At 59.7% G+C, this 18700-nt stretch overlaps 1 protein-coding gene across 5 annotated transcripts in view; it reads left to right on the plus strand.

The window, feature by feature from the left end:
- ADAP1 (ArfGAP with dual PH domains 1) overlaps nucleotides 1–18700 on the plus strand; it is a 46631-nt gene that overhangs the window by 16957 nt on the left and 10974 nt on the right. For all 5 annotated transcript variants that reach the window (XM_074314068.1, XM_074314066.1, XM_074314069.1 and 2 more), the window contains exons 2-4: nucleotides 3126–3256; nucleotides 8337–8428; nucleotides 13284–13366. In XM_074314068.1, the coding sequence (XP_074170169.1) occupies nucleotides 3126–3256; nucleotides 8337–8428; nucleotides 13284–13366 (306 nt within the window). The remainder of the gene's footprint in view (nucleotides 1–3125; nucleotides 3257–8336; nucleotides 8429–13283; nucleotides 13367–18700) is intronic.

The following is an 18700-nucleotide window of genomic DNA, read 5'->3' on the forward strand; positions in this document are numbered from 1 at the left end:
GCAGTCCTGATCACATGCTCTTCTGGGCTCACTCTGTGTCACACCCTCTTGTCCTTCTAAAGCAGGGCTTGGCAAACCCTTTCTTAAAGGCCCAGACACAAATATTTTCGGCATTGTGGGCATGTGTTGTCTGTCACAACCACTCAGCTCTGCTGTGTACTGTGGAATCGGCCACTGGTCAGCCAGGGTATGGACAGCAGGCTGAGGGGGGGTGGGAGCCAGGGCTCTTCTGTTGCTCTGAGTGCGAGTGGTGTGAGGGAGCCACTGCCCCCTTTCTGGCTTTTGGAGGACAACCACTGCCCTGCCCTGGTGTAATTGTCTAGTGGAAAACCTGCCACCAGGGTCACCAGCTCCCCTCTGCTCCATGCCACTAGGAAGGGTCCGTCCTCCCCAGGCAGCACCACTGCAAGAGGGCTAGGTGGTAGGCGGGGCGGGGCCACGTGTCTCACCTGGGGAGCTATGCGGCCTGAGCCGTCCCCTGGATGGTCGCCGTGTCTGTGGTTTGTGAGCCCATCTTCCCTGTTTGTTCCCTTTTTCTCAGACCTGCTGGCTTTCGGTCCAGAAGATTTCCTCATTTCCTGTTGGGGCAGCATTTTCGCAAAGAGGGAACTGGCTCCTGAGACCCAAGGAGGATGGCTGCATGCCTGGGCATCCTCAGGTGCCCCAGAGTGGCTGCAGGGACCACTGTGGGGCAGGCTGTGCCCACTTAGCACAGGACAGGGGACTAGGGACGTGGAGTGTCCTCTGCAGCAGTCACACAATTCGAGTGACACCAAAAGGGAGAGCAGATGCTGAGAACAAAGCCTTTAGCAGAACTCGGGTCATGCGGGCTATGAAACCTTCTCTTGGTCCCCATGTGGAAGCCTGGTCACGGGTGGGCTCCTATCTAGGGCTTCGAGAGCCCTTTGGCGGAAGGTGGTTTATGGTTCTCTGACTGTTACCTTCTGCCCCTGTCCCCTGAGGCTCAGAGCTGGGGAACGTGGCCTTCTCCCCACCCGAGACTCCTGCTGACCACATTCCAGGGTCTCCCACAAGCTCCGGCCCCACCCTCTCCATAGAACCCTGGCTTCTGGTTAATGCCCAATCCTTGCCACCACAGGGGCTGGTGACCTGTCCCTTGACGACCTCAGAAGGTCACCCTGGAGTTTTGGAAGGGAGCCAAGGGACACGACTTGCAGGACAGAGCAGATGTCTGGGTCCCTACGTGTGGGCATCTGTCTGGCCGGGCCGGGGCTGCTGGGGGGGAATAACAGCACACCTAACCCCTGACTCCCTTACATTGTAGGGGCCCAGGCAGACCATGCACAGCAAATGGGCAAATAAATGAAAATGCCTGGATTGGCAGGTGCTGGGATGGAAGCAGAGGGGTGTCTGACTGGGGATGTGTGGGGGTGCTCCTGGTGGCCTCAGAGCACCCACCTCTGTGTCCCTGTGGAGGGGCACTTCCCCTCCCACTGCCTCAGACCCACCCGAGCCCTCCCTGCACCAGCCAGCCCCACCCCAGAGACACTGACGTGTGTGTGCTCCTCGCCCATCCGCCAGCGTAGGAGGCTGGGCTCCGTGTACCCACAGCCCCTTGGGAGAGCCAGCCGCGGGGCTGGGTGCAGGTCTGCAGGATGACGCGGCTGTTTTTCTCCTGAAACTTCTCTATTCTGAGTGCCACTTAGAAGCCGAGTCTCTTGGGCCAGTGACCTGCCTCCCGGCCTCCACTTCCTCCGCTCGCCCCTAGACTGTCACACCCTTGGGGACCGGGACAGGGATGCTGTAAGCTGGGCTGGGCGGAGTGCGGGCTGCCTGTACTGCCTGGACCAAGCTCTCTGGCTGCTGCTGAGCTCACCCGCCTGCGCCCTCTCAGCTTGCACGCTCACTGGTACACCCTGCATGCTCATAGTGCACACGGCACACTCACAGTGCACACCGCACACTCACGTGCACACGGCACACTCACAGGGCACACCGCACACTCACATGTGCGCACGGCACACTCACAGTGCACACCGCACACTCACATGTGCGCACGGCACACTCACAGGGCACACCGCACACTCACATGTGCACACGGCACACTCACAGGGCACACCGCACACTCACATGTGCACATGGCACACTCACAGTGCACACCACACACTCACACGTGCACCCCACATGCTCACACTGCACTCCGCACGCTCACGCAGCATAGGGCTGTGTGGAGCTGTGGCTCAGGCATTTGGTATCTGAGGAGGAGCTCAGACCACTTGGCACCAGGGTGGATGCTTTGGAGGCCCCTGAAGGGAGGTGCATGACCAGGTCCTCAGGAGGACAGGGGGTGGCCTGTGGTGGCCCACAGTTGAGCATAGCCACCTCCCAGCCCTGTCTTATCTGAAGGAAAGTGTCCCCCAGGCCTGGGCCAGGGGTATCCATGCAATTGACCCCCACAATCCCCAGGTCTGTGGACTCCCAGCCCCTCAGGCCGTAGTGACCACAGGGTGGCATAGCCTGGCCTCTCGGGGCTCCCAGGGAGTCCCGCTCAAGCTGGTGGCCTCAGCCGGGGCCAGGAGAAGGTTTTGTGGGACTCCTGTGGGCAGCCCTGCCCTCGCCCAGTTTCCATGAGGGATGTGCAGAGGGGAGGAGGGCGTCCCGGCACCCCTGGCCATCCCTTCCTCGTTTGATTGGCGGGCACTCCGAACCGTTGCCCCCCCACCCCCCATTCAGATTCCCGACCATTCACTCTGCCACGTTTACTCCATCTACACGTGTTTCTGGTGAAGTTTTCCAAGTAAACTAGACACCAAGGTGTGTTACCCGTGAGTGTGTCGGCGTGCGTGGTCAAGCCAGTGTCCTTGCCACACTGGGCAGCATCGGCACTCATCGCGGCTGTCGTCTGGCATGTTGACCATTCGACTTGCTGTCGCCCAGCATCTCCCTGGCTACGGTGTCCACTCGCTGTCTGAGAGCACTCTGTCCCCAGGCAGCTGGGATGACCGGTGGCGCTGCTCCTCTTGGGGGGGGGGTGCGTGCAGGGGTCTCTGCCGAGGGTCCCAGACTCAGTGAACTCGGATTCCCACGCCAGCCTCCTGTCCTGTGGGACTGGGGCTTCCAGCCGTGGGCCGGGTCCCCCTGATACTGTGCCCTTTGCTTTCCAGACCCTGACTGGGCCTCTTACACCCTCGGCGTATTCATCTGCCTGAGCTGCTCCGGGATCCATCGCAACATCCCCCAGGTCAGCAAGGTCAAGTCCGTCCGCCTGGACACCTGGGAGGAGGCTCAAGTGGAGGTACGGCCTGGGCGGGGCGGGAGGGGTCCCCTGGGGGCCTGCCCTGAGGGTCAGGCAGGTAACACCAGGCGATGAAAAGGGTGGTGACTGGGGCTGCGGTGGCAAGAGGGATGTGGTGTGGAGACCACCCAGGTGGGGTGCAGGAGGGTGGGCCTGACCCGTGAGCCCCTCGTGGAGGCCGTGGGGACACAGGCGGGGAACCGAGGACCAACACCTACTGGTGCTTCAGACCCCACTGCAGGGGCGAGGGCCTCGGGAGGCCTGGTGGCCAGCCAGTGACAGAAGGTGGCAGCTTGGTCGGGGGCCACCATGGGTGTGGGGAGTCCAGGTTTGGTGGCCCCGTGTGCACCCCCAACCTGAGAGTAGCTAGTTCACTGCTCTCAGTGTGATCCTGGTGACATCGGCCTCCCCAGGAACTTGGGAGAGGTGCAGAGTCCTGGGCCCCCACCAAGTCAGAACCTATGCACGCGGGACACTCACCGAGACACCCTGATGTCAGCAGGTCAGACAGGACATAGGAGGCCCCCCTGGGTGCCTTCCTGCAGTGGGCTCTGGCGCCCAGGCGGGAATGACACTTGTGGTGTGATGCCATGGTGGGAAGGAGGGAAGAGGAACCCAGACTGGTGTGCTACTAGGAAACCTCTGCTTTCTATCTGCAGATGCTCATGGGAAGGTGTGCAGAAACCGGCTGGTGCCGATGCTGGCTGCACAGGGGACAGGGGCAGGGACTTGAGTCCTCTGTGCTGTCTGCACCTGTGCTCTGCCCTTAAAACACAGTGCCTGAACTCCCGCTCCAAGGCTGGGTCTCGCCCTGGCTTCTCGCTGGGGAGTCTGGAAGGGGGGCTCCCTGCAGCCCTTTGTTCTGGGCTGCTGGTCAGCTGGGGAGTCCATGACTCCAGCCAAGCCAGACTAGCCTGGGGCATGAGTGTGCTCACCGCCCAGGACTCCTCTGTGACAGCTGCAGCCGGGAGCGGGCCCTGGGCGGGCCGCCTCGAGGGGCTCGTCTTTTCCAGTCTCTTCGTTTCTTTTCCTGCCCTTCCCCTAAACTTTATGTCCTATGACATCCCTTAAAACACTGGTTACTGAGATGGGACTCACATGCCATCACGTCACCCATGTAAGTGCACAAGCCTGTGGTTTTTAGTGTGTTCCCAGGGGTGTGCAGCTGTCACCATAGTCACTTCTGGAACACTTTTGTCACCTCGAAAGAAACCCTGTAGCTGTCACCCCGCCCCAGGCCTAAGCGGGCACACCTCTGCTTTGTCTGTAGAGTTGCCTGTTCTGGACATTGCACATGAATGGCACCATGCTTGTGAGGCCTCCCGCGGTGGCTTCTGTCACTGAGCATCCTGTGGTCACTGTCCAGTGTGTGGTGGCAAGCGTCTGGCCCCCCACGTGCTCACGAAGGCCGACACAGTCTGTGGTGTGGCTGGGCCACAGCCTGCACACTCCTCCGTCAAGGCACTCGGTGTCTCCCCTCCTCCCTGCCCTGGGTGGCGGGCTGTGCATCTTTCTGACACGCCCAGGTTGGACAAGTGCCCTGTGTGCTCGTGCGTGAAGAGCACCCCATTCCCCCTGTGGCTGCAGCTGGCCTGTGTGGAGAATTTTCCCTGACTAACCAGGCCTCTCTGGGTGGACACGGTGGGTCTCGTCCCCTCCCACTGTGACCCTCGGCCAGTGACCAGCCTCTGCGTCACCTGGGTCACGTGGAAGTCAGTGGAAGCTCCTGGATATGGAGGTGCATGGCCGGAGGCTGCGTGCCTGGAACTCCCCTGGCGCTGCTTCCAGCCTGAGCACGCCCCCCAGCAGGCCCACGGCCCCGCCCATCGCGCACAACTCCGCCCACGGCCCCGCCCACTGCTCACGGCCCCGCCCACTGCTCACGGCCCGCCTGCAGCTCTTCCTTTGCTAGGAGTGGGGGGCTGGTCTTCAGCTGGCATTTTCTTATCTTGAATGAAGTTGTGTTGGGTGACACGAGGGTCCTTGGTGTTTCCTCCCACTTTGTTACTAGTGACTCATTTTCTCTGGCCTTTAACCCTTTAAGGTACAGGCTGAAGACGGTTTTCTCAGTTGCCTTTTGCCTTTGCTCATGTGCTTTTGCCGCGGGAACTTTGTACTTTGATGTAGTCAAATCTACCAACCTTTCTCTTGTGGTTTCAGGGTTCACAGCAAGCGTAGGTTGGCCTCCTCCACCCCAGGGTTATTTTTACTCAAAGCAGCTTTATTGAGGCCTCATTCACACGCCCTGCGACTCACCCTTTTAGGCGCACAGTTCACAGGGCCGTGCACCCAGCGCCACCGTCTGATTTCAGAAAATTGTCATACCCCGAAACAAGCCCGGCCGGCCCCCCACGGCAGCCGCTCGCCAGTGCCCCGTGCCCGGCCCGCTGGCGGCAGGAGGCCTGCGTCTTGTCTCTGGACCTGCCTGTCTGGGCATGTCACCCCAATGGAGCCACACGAGCACGGCCTCCTGTGCCTCTGTCCTCTCACTGAGGCCACAGGTATGTCGGCGCCTGGCTGCCCTCGTAGCAGCATAGTTTCCATGGTAGGGACGGGCCGCGTGTTCGTCCTCTGCAGGGTCTTGTTGTTCCCGCCGTTACCAGAATGCAGCTCTGGACTCTGCGTTTCTGTGTGGCACGTTTTCACGCCTCTTGGGCGGCAGCGGAATTGCTGGTCTTGTGCTGACTCTGCTTAACAGTCGAGGAACTGCCAGACTGTTTTCCCAAAGCCGCTGCACCTCCCCCACCAGTGACATGTAGGAATCCAGCCTCCCTGTCGCCCCACCGTCTCTGGTCTCAGCCAGCCAGTGGCCCTGAGGTTGAGCTCGCGGTTCTGACTTGCAGTTCCCTGGTGGCCGGTGGTGGTGGGCATCTCTGATGAGCTTTGAACGATTCGTATGTCTTCTTTGCAGAATGTGCATTCAGACCCTTTACCCATTTTAAAAATTACTGGTTTGTCTCTTAATTTTGTTACTAAGAGTTCCTTATATATTCTGGACAAAAGTCCCGTATCAGATACAGTATTTGTAAATACTTTTTCTCATTCTGTGCATTGTCTTTTAATTTTCTATTTTCAACAATATTTTTAAAATGTAAATAGTAGAGTTTATATTCTTAAGGAGCTAGCTATATATATTTTTTTTATTTTTTATGTTGACATAACGTAAAATTCCCGTTTTGCAGTGAACAGCTCAGTGCCATTTGGCACATTCACAGTGTTGGGCAACCGCCCCTCTGTCTGGGTCCAAAACATTTCCAGCCCCGGAGGAGACCCCACACCCGCCCAGCCCCTGGTGACCACTCCCCCATTTCCTGACTCGTGGATGTGCCTGTTGTAGACACTTCACATGAGTGGAATCACACGCTGTGACCTTTTGTGTCTGGCTTCTTCCGTGTAGCATCACGTTTTTGAGGTTCAGCACATCTTTTCACTTTCTTGATGGTAACCCTTGAAGCACAAAAGGTTTTAATTTTGAAGAAGTTGTAGCGTGCGTCCAGGCCACCCGCCTTCTTATGCTTTTGGTGTCATATCTAAGAAACCATTTCCTAATCCAAAGTCGCAAAGATTTCCTCCTATATTTTCCTAAAATTATTTTTTAAATTGTCCCATGATTTTTATCTGCCACTTTTATTATTTAACTTTGGAAAGAAATGTTCAGTTGGAGTTCCCTTTACTGGAAGGTGTACCCAACCCTACTTTTTCTCCGATGCTTTCCCAGTGTCCTAACCCTATGGATAACCACCTAATGGACAGTCCCCACTGGCCTGCAATGTCACCACTACTGTGCGTTACTGTGCTGGTTGAGCTGCTCAGCAGTGGACATTGGGTCCTGGTGGCCCCCTTGCTGCACCTTTCGCTGTGTCGCATTGAGTTACGCTTTCTGCTTGGCACCGGCTTTGTCTATGGTGGCGTGCCTGCAGGTGTCAGCATCTGGTAGGGACATCCTCATTTTCAGAACTTTCTAGGGTATTTTTGCTTCTTAATTTTAAGGTGAACTTTAGAATCGTTGCTGGCTTTAGAAAATTCTGTTCCTGGTTGTGTGTGTGTGTGTGTGTGTGTGTGTATTGCAATAAACTACACAGATTATCAAGGGAGAGAGTCTGCTTCCCGTCTCCCCGTCTGAGAACGCATGGGGGGCATTTTTGTTCGTGTTTCGGTTGCCTCCTCAGAAGCACGTTTTTTCTCTGTAGAGACTTTGAATGTTTCTCATTAGGCTAATTCTTAGGTATTTTGCCTAGTCGCTGTCGTAAACGGGTCTTTCCTTTGGTTATATCTTCTAGCAGATTGAGTTTTATACAGAAAAGAAATTGATTTTATAATTCTAATTTGGTAGCAGTCTTTTGCTGAAATGTCTCATCCCTGATTTTTTCCAGTTGATGTTCTTGGGCCACCCATATTCACAGTCCGATGGTCCTCAAAGCGCAGTGACTTTAGACGGAGGGGTTTCTCGTCCCCTTGTCCTCGAGGCGCCGCAGGGCCTCCCCACCCGCCATGGCTGCAGGTGTCTCCCACATGCCCGGCAGGTGGGCCTCAGGGCCTGTGCACGTGCTGTTTCCCCTGCCAGCGCCTCCTCGAGAGCCATCCCCCAGCCCCTGTGTGGTCACCCTCCACCCCCCGCTGCTTTCCTTCTGCTTTGGTGCAGTTTGTAATCACTTTCTGCCTTCCAGGGGCGTCAGCCTCATGTGGGCCAGGTGGCCTTCTCTCAGCTTGTCTCCAGGGCGCCCCCTGTGTCTGGTACACATTAGCTGTTCCCTAAATATGGGTCCCTTGAGTGAATAAGCCAGGCGTTGTGTGAGGCAGACATGGGGCATTTCTGGCAGAGGGCTCAGACCCTGCAGCCGGGGTGCCTGTCTCAGGGTGGCCGTGGGGCTCAGACCCTGCTGTCCCAAGGAGGCGCTCCTCTCTGCACCTGCTGGGGAAGCTGGGTCTGTGGCCTTTCTCTCCAAACGGTTTCCCTGGGACAGGGATGGGGGTGTGTGGGGGCCGGGAGTTCCCGTCAGGCAGTGGCCACGCCCTCGGGGCCCTGAGGTCTGCCCGCTCCGGGCCCCCAGGCGCTCTGACCCCTTCCTCTCTCTTGCAGTTCATGGCCTCGCATGGGAACGATGCTGCGAGGGCCACATACGAGTCCCAAGTGCCATCCTTCCACTACCGGCCCACGTTTTCCGACTGTCAGTAAGTAACAAAGGGGCTTTGTCTGCGTCACTGGTAAACAGTGCTGGGTCCTGGCCTCCACCCCCCGCTTGGCTCCCAGAGGACCAGGCAGGGGAAGGGCGGGGAAGCCGGCTGGCTGCCACACTGTGCGCAGCCCCTCCCGTGCTTGGTTTGATTCTGGGCATGGCAGCTGGGGGAGCCGGGGACGTGGGGAAAGGTCTGGGACTCCTCTTGTGTGTCCCCTGGAGGCCTTACATCAGTCGCTAACCTGTGTGAACCTCAGTGTCCCCTTCTGCCCACACCATGGGGCCTTGCGCGACTGTCCAGCCTGTATTCCCAGCCTGGCTGCCTCTGACTGTCCCCTCTCCCATCCAGGCGATGGCCATCCCTGCGCCCATGCCCACGTTTGCCCCACCTGTCCCCAGGCCCACCTCCAGTGACACTCCCGCCCCCTCTGGTCTGGCTCCCTTTTGTGTTTCTGCTGAGAACCCTGTCTCTGGTCACCCAGAGCTGGGGACCCTGAGTGCTTTCCTTGGGTCCCGTGGGCTAGGGCTCCTCGAGGGGAGGGTGGCCCTCAGATGCTTTCTTCCCCACGCCCAGCACAGGGTGGGCACACCTGTGGGTGCGTGCGAGGGGCAGAGGGCCCCCATTCTTGGGGTACTAGGGGGCTGGGGCAATCAGCTGTCCTGATCCTTCTGCGGGGGGCTCCTGGGAGACCCGCCCCCGTCACAGGAGCTGCTGCTCAGGCCTGGCCTTCCTCCTGTCCCCTCCTCTCCCAGCACTTCTAACTCCCAAATCAGCCCCCAGGACGCCCCGGCCTGTGTTCCCAGAGCAGGATTGGCTCCCAGGGTCACTCAGAACCCCCGGCCAGGCCTCTGCTGCCTCCAAGGCACTTGGAGATGAGCGGCTCCTGATGAGGGGGCCCTGCGGCCCAGAGGGGTTGGTCCCCGCATGACAGAGCCCAGTGGAGGGCCAGGCCCGGCCCTAAGGGGCATGGGTGCCAGGAGAGGTGGGGTCTCAGAGATCCCCTCACAGGGGGGTATCAGCAGGTAGATGTACCCCGGCAGCCATAAGTCCGGGACGGTGGCAGGGGGTGTGTGCACCAAGCTCACTGTGGAGTGCCTGCAATGGTGGAGGTGGCATGTGAATGTCTGTGTAAACTGTAGAGCGCTGTGGAAGGGCAGGCGGATGCATGTGAAGCCTATGCATACTGTAGAGAGGTGTGCAATGGTGGGAGGTGTGGTTTGAATTCCTTTGTAGACTTCAGGGTGCAGCCTCCGACTTTGCACACTTTGAACAGGTCTCCTTGCACGACTGGTCTGCAGCAGCCTCCAGGAGGCAGAGGCCTCAGTTTCCCCAGCTGTAAGGCCAGGAGGTTGCCGCCTGGTACCAGGGTGTCATGGGGACAGAACGAGGTGACGTGAAGCGTGTGACCGAGTCTGGGCCAGAGTGAGTTCTCTGGACACAGTGGTCCCTCCCTCCCTCCTGTCTGAGGCTCGGAGCACCTGTGAGCTGGAACCCAGGGAGAAGCATGCAAGGCTGAGGGTCGTTTCCGGTGGCCGGCCATGACTCAGGCTGTCTTCCTGTCTGACCCCCCCCCCCTCTGTACCCTTGAGTTTCGATCCTGATGTGGGGGACAGACAGTCATACCACTCCTCTCAGTCTTACTCATGGAAACCAGCCCCCCGCCTGCTTCCTGTGTGATTGGGGTGGCAGGGGGTCTGGTACAGAAGTGCAGCAAGCACCCCGCTTCCCAGCAGCTGTGGGCCGGTAGGTGCCCCTCGCTCACCGGGTCCCAGCGAGTAGTGTCCCTGCTGAAAAGAGTGCTGTGTTCGCTTCCGGGGGCCTTGGTGACAAAGCACCACAGAGGAGCAGCTCAAATGAGAGCTCAGTGTCTCCCGGTCCTGGAGGCTGGACATCCGCGAGCAAGGTGCACAGGGTGGGGCCTCCTGAGGCCTCTCGCTGGCGTGTAGACGCATCTTCTCCCTGTGTCCCATGTGGTCATCCCTCTGTGTATCTGTGCCCAGATGATTTCCCCTTCTTATGTGGCCCCACGTCAGGGCCACCCTTTCCAGGATGACCTCATCTTAATTTATGAATCTGTAACCACCCTGTTCCCAAACAAGGGCCAGTCTGAGGTCCTGGGGGTTAGGACTCCAACAGGAGGTTTTGGGGGGTGGACACAATCCAGCCTGTAACAGCCTCAGGAATCCCACAGATGACATGATGGGGCTGGAGGGGGCAAGAGCTGAGCGGGAGTGTGCTGTGCCCTCTATACCCAGTGAAAGGGAAGGAACCACCTGATGCACTGCTCCTGTGTGACAGGGAAACCGAGGCACGAGGGGGTCACGTCCCCAGGAGGCAAAGCCTCAACCCAGAGGCTGGCGCAGTGGAGCTGGGGTGAGAGAAAGGCGTCCAGTAGTGACAGTCAGAGGCCAGAGCCCAGGGGCAGAACCGCAGGCAGGAGGCAGGACCCCGGCACACCACGCCTCGCGCATCCTGCCAGCCACGTTTGTCAGGGGTCATTTCAGCAGGTGCCCTCTGGCCGCCGGGCTGCACCAGCCTTGGGGGCACAAAGATGTCTGGCGCCATCCTCGAGCTGCAGGTGCCAATGGGGGCAGGGTGGGAGCAGACACCTGGCATCCCTGCCCTCCTGGCACCCGTCCCACCTCCTGGTTGTCTCTGGGTTGAGGGGACCCATTTTGACCCCAAGGGCCCTGACGGGATGCTGGTGGGGGCCTGGTTCTCCAGAGCACAGGACAGACGCTGGGGCCCTCACGTGGTTTCATCCTGGCCCCCCAGACACCATCGGTGGGGGTGTGGGCACTCCCCCCTCGTCACAGGTGTGCAGGAGGCTGAATCAGGTGGCCTCAGGCGGTCAGGGCCCCATGCCATGGCAGGGCCAGCCCAGGCAGCTGGCTATAGGCTGACCCCATTCATCGGGACAGCTCTTCCAAGTGGGATGGGGACCACCCCTCGCTCCCCCCACCAGCCCGTTCCTGTGGCTGCTCTGGGAAGCTTCTGGGCCTGGGGAGGCCCTTGTGTTACAGATAAGAAACTGGGTGCAGGAGAGGAGCTGATTCCCTTGAAGGGGTTGAGCAGCTTCTCCCAAAAGATAGATCACGTCCTCACCCTGGCTGTGAAGGGACCTTGTTTGGAAAGCGGGGCTTTGCAGATGACATGGAGTGAAGGTCTCGCGTGAGGTCATGGTGGGTGAGGGCAGCCCGACTTCCATGCCCGGTGGCCTCATAAGAGGCAGGAGAGGGTCACTGAGATGGATGCCACAGACGAGCAGCTCAAATGACAGCTCACTGTCTCCCCGTCCTGGAGGCTGGACGTCTGCGAGCAAGGTGTACAGGGTGGGGCTTCATGGGGAGGCCCCGTGAAGAGGGCGGGACTGGCGGTGCGGCCACACACCAGGCAGCCTGCGGCCCCAGAAATGGGGGTGCTTGGACACCTGTGGGGCTCCAGAACTGGGGGGTTGTGAACTCTTGTTCTGAGATACCCCATGGGTGAAGACACTGAGTACAGCCCAGAGCTGCTGTGGGGGCTGCTGTGGGGTGGATCGCACCCCGGCACCCAGGTCCAAGCCCAGCGTTGTGGCTGAGCGTGGGCCAGTGAAGCCAGAGGCTTCCTTCTGTTCTGTGCGGCGTGAGGGGCTGGAAACAGAAGCAGCTGGGCCTGGGGAACGTGCTGAGGCCGAGCCCACCCTCCCCCTGGGCCCACACCCTGGGCGGATGGCGTCTTCCGAGGTGAAGTACAGCTCTGTGCAGTGGAGTTTAAACCCATACGAGTGAGAAATGGAAACAGAGGCCGTGGAGCCCAGTGGACGCCATGCCGGCCTTGGCACATCAGCTGACAGGGCAACGCCTCCTTGATGGCCTGAGAGCAGGGGTGGGGTGAGAGGGCTGAGTGGGAGCGAGGGAGGCAGCCACCCGCTGAGGTGGGGGAGCTGACACACGGTCAAGCCCCCTGGGGTCACAGAGGGTCCTGTGGGCACTGGGAGAACTGAGGGAGCTGGGACGTGGGGTTTGGGTGTACACTATCCTGCCTGGGGACTCCAGGCTGTGGGGTGGCCAGCGGCATGGCAGGAGGGCACACGGAGTGTGGGTGGGTGAAGGAGCCAGTGGCTCTCCAGAAAGGGCCAGAGTGGTCAGAGGTATGGGCTGCCCTCTCTGTGGGTCAGGCCGCCCTGCCGGGCGGGCTTCCTGCTGCTCTAGCTCTGCTTCCCTCCCTGAGACCTGAGCTGCGCCTTAGGACCCAGCTGACCCCGGGGATGGACAGGCGCCCACTGCGGCTGGGGGCTGGGCCCAGCCTCACCTTCCCCCACCGAGCTGAGTCCTGCCTCACAGGCAAAGGGAGAGTCGGCCTGAACTCATGCTCAGGAAGGCAAGCCGGTCACAGCAGCTGCCACGCTGCACAATTCGCCCACACGAAACGCCCAGAACCCACAAATACAGAGACAAGCAGTGGACTCGTGCTTGGGGGCCAGGGAGTGAGTGCCAGTGGGTACAGGTTTCTATTCACAGTGATGGAATGTTCTGGACCTAGATAGTGGTGCGGGGAGGACTGCACAGCTTGTGAATATAGTATGAACCACTGACCTGAGCACTTTAAATGGGTGGATTTGATGGTATGTGAATTCTCAGTTTTTTAGAAAGGGGAGGAACTGTCTCATTAGCAAACACGTTTAAAAATCACAGCTGGTAGCCCTCACCCTGCCTTTGGCGAGGCCGTGGGACGTGTCCAAGGCCACTGTGAGCAGTGCTTCTCTCAGGAGCCATGTGTTGTTGCCGCGGTCAGGCTCGGGGAGCGTCCCCGTGGCGTCTGCTGGACCGTGGGGCCAGGCTCTCCTCTCCGCCCTCTCCTTCCCCAGCCTCCTGCGGGAGCAGTGGATCCGGGCCAAGTACGAGCGGCAGGAGTTCACCAACCCCGAGAGGCAGGAGCCCTACTCTGCAGGTAAGGCAGGCCCCCCTCTGCCTTCCCCTCGTGTGTGTGTGTGTGTGTGTGTGTGTGTGTGTGTCTGTCTGTCTGTCTGTCTGTCTGTCTGTCTGTCTGTGTCTCTCTGTTTGTTTCCCTCTCCCAGAGCTGCAGAATTATTATAAACCTGGGTAGCAACTGGCGAACTGGCCTGAACACGTGTCCAGCTCTTGGCCTGCTGACATTGAGCTGGGTGGCCTGGTGCTTAGTCCCCTGACAGAGAGGGTGGGGGGTGGGGACCCGCAGGGCTGCGGCTGGGCTCTCCTGGCTGGTGCAGGAAGCATGCAGATCTCTGCTCTGGGGTGGCCTGCAGGGGGAGTGGGTCCTGGCGGGGAGGGCGGTGGACAGGCCTCTGGCCCAGCTGTGGGGCAGAGGGAATGCTGTGTAGGTGCCCCAAAGCCAGGGACGGGCCTGGCTGCCTGGAGGCTGGCAGCACCACGGCTTCTGCTGCCAGGAATAGACTCCTGGTCAGAGCAGGGGAAGCACAGGGTGTGAATGGATATACGCTCTGTCTGTCCCCGGGCAAGCGCTCTATGCCGTCCACACGGCCGCTTGCGGGGTAACGCTCCCATGTCCAGGCCGTGGTTGCAAGGCTGGGAAGGGCTCTGCATGCGGCCAGAGGGTCTGCCTCTCCAAGCCCCCTGCCGGCACATGGCCGGTGTATGGTATTGATTCGATTCCTGTCCACTCCGGACAGCCACTTCCTCCTGTGATGGTCCCTATGTGGAACATGGGCGTCTGTGTCTGTTCAGCTCCCGGGACCCCCCACGATCCGTCCTGGCCTGGACCCCGGGAAGACTTAGCCTGGGCTCCTTTGTGTCCTGGGCATAAACATCTCAGCACCTGATAACATGACATGCAGCCTCATTTCAGAAGCGGGGGCAGGATGGGCCAACACAACCGTACCACTGAATTTCTGTGTTTTCACATCAGGGCGCTCTGGTTGTAAGCGACAGAAGTCCAGCTCAGGTATAAGGAGAACAGGATGGCGACTGGCTTCAGGAACAGCTGGATCTAGGGGTTCCGTTAGCACTACCAGGACGGCTCGGCCCCTCGGGGTCATCACCCACCCTCCCAGGGCAGTTTCCCTCCAGCAGGTCCAGGTCATTTAACCCCTCATGCAGGTTCTCTGACCAAGGGACATGTGTGACTTTCACAGGAGTGTGAGGACAAGTCCCGTCTCGGGTTCTGGCTGGTCAGGGCTGGGCGTGTGACCCTGTTGCGGTGACCAGGGAGGTGTGACACATGCTACCTTGGGAACGAGGAGCGCTCCTCACAAGAGACGGGGTCTGGGTTCCGAGTGGGGTGTCACGTAGGGTGGCACGCCCCCAGGTCTTGTCTGTCGCAGCCTTTGGGGGACAAGGGAGCGCTCTTCTGGTGTGTTTGGGGTCAGCCGGGGCCAGGTGTTTCCCTCTGCCTCCTGCCACAGCTGGGGAGCTGGTGACAACGGTGAGAAGCTGCCGTGTGTCCCTGAAAATAAGACCTAGCCGGACAATCAGCTCTAATGCATCTTTTGGAGCAAAAATTAATGTGAGACCCAGTATTATGTTTTATTATATTATAGACCTGGTATTATATTATATTTATATTATATTATATATTATATTATATTATATTATATTATATTATATTATATTCCCAGTCTTATTTTACTATAAGACTGGGTCTTATATTGATTATTGCTCCAAAAGACGTATTAGAGCTGATGGTCCGGCTGGGTCTTATTTTTGGGGAAACAGTAGGCAGCCTGGTGCCCCAGGTGAGCCATCAGCTTCACATTGGAGACCGGGCTCCCTGCCTTTGCCATTCGTGCCTCCTTCTCTCCGAGGCCTGGTCCCCCGCAGCCCTCCCAGCAGCCCCCAGGCTCATAGTCCCCTCCCGGCTGGCCTCGGCCTCCGGGCATCCTCCTTGGTCCCCACAAAGGGGCGGCGGCTGCTGTTGATGGCGGAGCCATGAGGGGCTAGTTACAGGCCCCACACAGGGACCCTGAACGAAGCACTGTGTCCCCTCCATTTCTTTAAAGCCATCGCTCTCAGGATGTTAATGCCACCTCCTCCCCAGGCCCTGTGCCTCCCTGCAATGCCCCTCCCAGCCAAGCCTGAGATTTATAGGAATGGAATCCCGGTCCTCTGCCTCCACTGAGACCTTCCCTAAGCCACCCTCAGGGCAAAGCCACCCCCAGCATTACGTGGGGAGGTGCCCAGTGCGTTGGCCCGTCTGGGCTGCAGGGGTCCCAGAGGTCCCGTGTGAGGTCCCTGCCTGCTCAGCCTCCGAGTGTCACCTGCTCATGGCAGAGGCCCCTCTGTGCCAGTCATGCCCACCCGTCCCCTCCCAGGATGGAGGGCAGCACCAGGCACAGCCCTCCTCTCCCCACCAGCCAGCCTCGGACCACCTGGCTGCCCAGCACCTGCAAACCCCCTCCCGCTCCGCCACTAGCACCAGTGTTCAGGGGGACACACGGCACCATGTGCTTCCTGAGGGGGACTGCCAGCCCCTGCCCTGTGGGTATCCCTGGAGGAGTGGGGCTTCCCGTGGGCACTTCCTGCCCTGCCCCTGGATTTGCCACAGAGCACTTTCTCACCCGCAGAATGCGGAAGTCCCAGGAGGGAGGGCGATGCAGGGTTTGGGGAGGGCCTGGGCCCCGACCTGAGCGTCTCAGGCTGCTGGGGTGTGAGGAGCCTGCCCATAGCTCTGGTGGTGCCCGGGGCTGTTGGAGGTGGAGACAGTGGGTTACCACAGTGCCGGGCCGACAGGGGGGCCAGACGCCAGACTGCTGCAGGGTGCAGGGTGCAGGGTTCAGGGTGCAGGGTGTGCCTGCCCGAGGAGCTTGTCCCGCCCAACAGGGCTCCTGCTGGGGCCTCTCCTGAGCCTGGGGCTTCACAGGAGGGTGTCCTGCAGCCAGGCCTCTGAAGGGGCGGTCCAGGCGGTATCCCAGGATTCTAGCCACAGGATGAAGTCGATTTCCAGGGTTCACAAAGACAGAAAGAAGAACTGAACCAGTAAGTAAGGAGGGGGGAGGGGCAGCTTTCTTACCGTGGAAATCCAGCCTACACTCATGGAAGACACACAGAAAGGGGAAGTGCGTTTGTGGGACCCAGTGACCCCGTCGTAACAGGACCCACAGTGGGCGCCCCGACCCCAGGGCAGAAGTCAGGAGACAGGACTTGTGGCCTCAGGGGCCTTCCCCAGGACACTGCTGAGGACAGAAGGGCAAGCTACTAACTTCCCACTGGAGAGACCAGCAGACCCCCTTCCCGGGTGCTGGGTCCCTGTCACCACCACGGGTGTGATGACACTCACTGAAAATGCGTAACCTACCCCAGTCATGAGAAACGTCATTCAAACGATCCGAAGGACTCTGCACAGGGCACCTGCCCAGCAGCCCTCAAGAGTGTCAAGATAGAGACACGGGGGCCGGCCCGGTGGCTCAGGCGGTTAGAGCTCCGTGCTCCTGACTCCGAAGGCTGCCGGTTCGATTCCCACATGGGCCAGTGGGCTCTCAACCACAAGGTTGCCGGTTCGACTCCTCAAGTCCCGCAAGGGATGGTGGGCTCCGCCCCCTGCAACTAAGATTGAACACGGCACCTTGAGCTGAGCTGCCGCTGAGCTCCCGGATGGCTCAGTTGGTTGGAATGCGTCCTCTCAACCACAAGGTTGCTGGTTCGACTCCCGCAAGGGATGGTGGGCTGCGCCCCCTGCAACTAGCAACGGCAACTGGACCTGGAGCTGAGCTGCGCCCTCCACAACTAAGACTGAAAGGGCAAGTTGGAAAAAAAAGTCCTGAAAGTACACACTGTTCCCCAATAAAGTCCTGTTCCCTTTCCCCAATCTTAAAAAAAAAAAAAAAAGATAGAGACACCGGGGTGCAGGGCTCCGTCAGCGGCGTCCGTGTCCTGGGGAACAGGGACCTTAGTGCTGCCTCTGTGAACAGGATGGCAGTTTGGACAGGCGTGTCACATAAGGCTGCATCTGTAGCAGGCGGGGTCTGCCGCGATGTCCCTCTCAGTAACCAAGTACCCCTGTCTAAGCACTGGCAGGCCACATAGAACCTGGTGTCAGGGAGTGAGGGTTGTGGCGAGGGCACCAGGTTCCAGGTGGACCCTGACGGGCAGGTGCCAGCCTGGCACACCCCACTGCCTGTTGTCTGCCTGCTGCCTCAGCCAAGGTCACGGGTGAGTGGGAGGTGCCTGGGCCAGGCCCCCTGCGGTCGCTGCCAGCTGGGGCTGACCCTGGGTAACAGCTAACAGCTGCTCCTGGCTCCCTCCTCACACCCACCCGCCTCCAGCCAGAGCCTCAATGGTGGCCTTTCAGCAGTGGACAATGCCCCCGGTTGTCCAGAGGGCCAGGCGCCCAGGCCAGCCCCAGTCACCGACAGACACAGCATTTCCTGCCGAGGCTGTGGAACCCTCTCGTCCCCTAGGATCTTACCCATCTCCTTATGCACCCCCGGAAGCGTTAAGTGGCGTCGGTGCGGGGCATACAAAGGGCACGCAGCACTGCTGGGGTGGCTGCTGGGGTCCAGTCAAGGTCATTCTGAGCTTGAGCTGGGAGGTGGAAGGGGCCATCGCTGCCCCCTGCCCCCCGTGATCCAAGCAGGCTCCCTGCTGGACTCGGACCGTGAGCCCCACTTCCCAGCAGCGTTTTCCATGTGGGGTCGGGCTCTGCTGTTCTTGTGTTGGAGCCGGTGCGTGGGTTTCAGGGTTTGGGGCATGTGGACAGGGAGGGGCTGGTCCCCCAGCCCAGCTCTGCCAGGAGCTGGGCGCCTGTGTGGGGCACTCATGGGTCTGGGGTGGGCGGGAAGACTTCCTGCAAGCTGGTGCCCTGTTGATTGGGGAGTGTGGGCGTCTCTTCCCGTGTGTGCTCACTCTGGGTGCTGTGGGGGGTCACAAACAAGGGGGTCGTGGTGACCCAGGAGCCCCAGCTCAGCCCCCTGGGTCCCCAGTGCCCTGCTGGTCAGGCAATGTCTCTGGGTCCTGGATTCTTTGTGCACAAAATGGGGCACAGGTCAGTGACCCAATAACCGGGACCCACAGCCAGAGACCTGCCAGCTGGCCCCCCACTGCAGCCCCGTGTCCAGCAGAGCCTCCTGGCAGCTGCTGGGCGGGTGCTCGTGTTGAATGAATGAATTAATGAATGGATGAACGAAGAAATGAGAGAAGACAGGTGAGGAAGTGCCCCTGTCACGGGCACCCGTGATAGGAATGATGGCGTCAGGTGCCTGAGCACATGCTGTGGACACGCTGCAGCCCCTGGGGGCCAGGCACTGAGGGGGCCCCAGGGGACTTGAGCTTGGGCTCAGGGTCAGACAGGCTC

This window comes from Rhinolophus sinicus, linkage group LG10, assembly GCF_036562045.2.
Source record: "Rhinolophus sinicus isolate RSC01 linkage group LG10, ASM3656204v1, whole genome shotgun sequence".
Classification (NCBI taxonomy): Eukaryota; Metazoa; Chordata; class Mammalia; order Chiroptera; family Rhinolophidae; genus Rhinolophus; species Rhinolophus sinicus.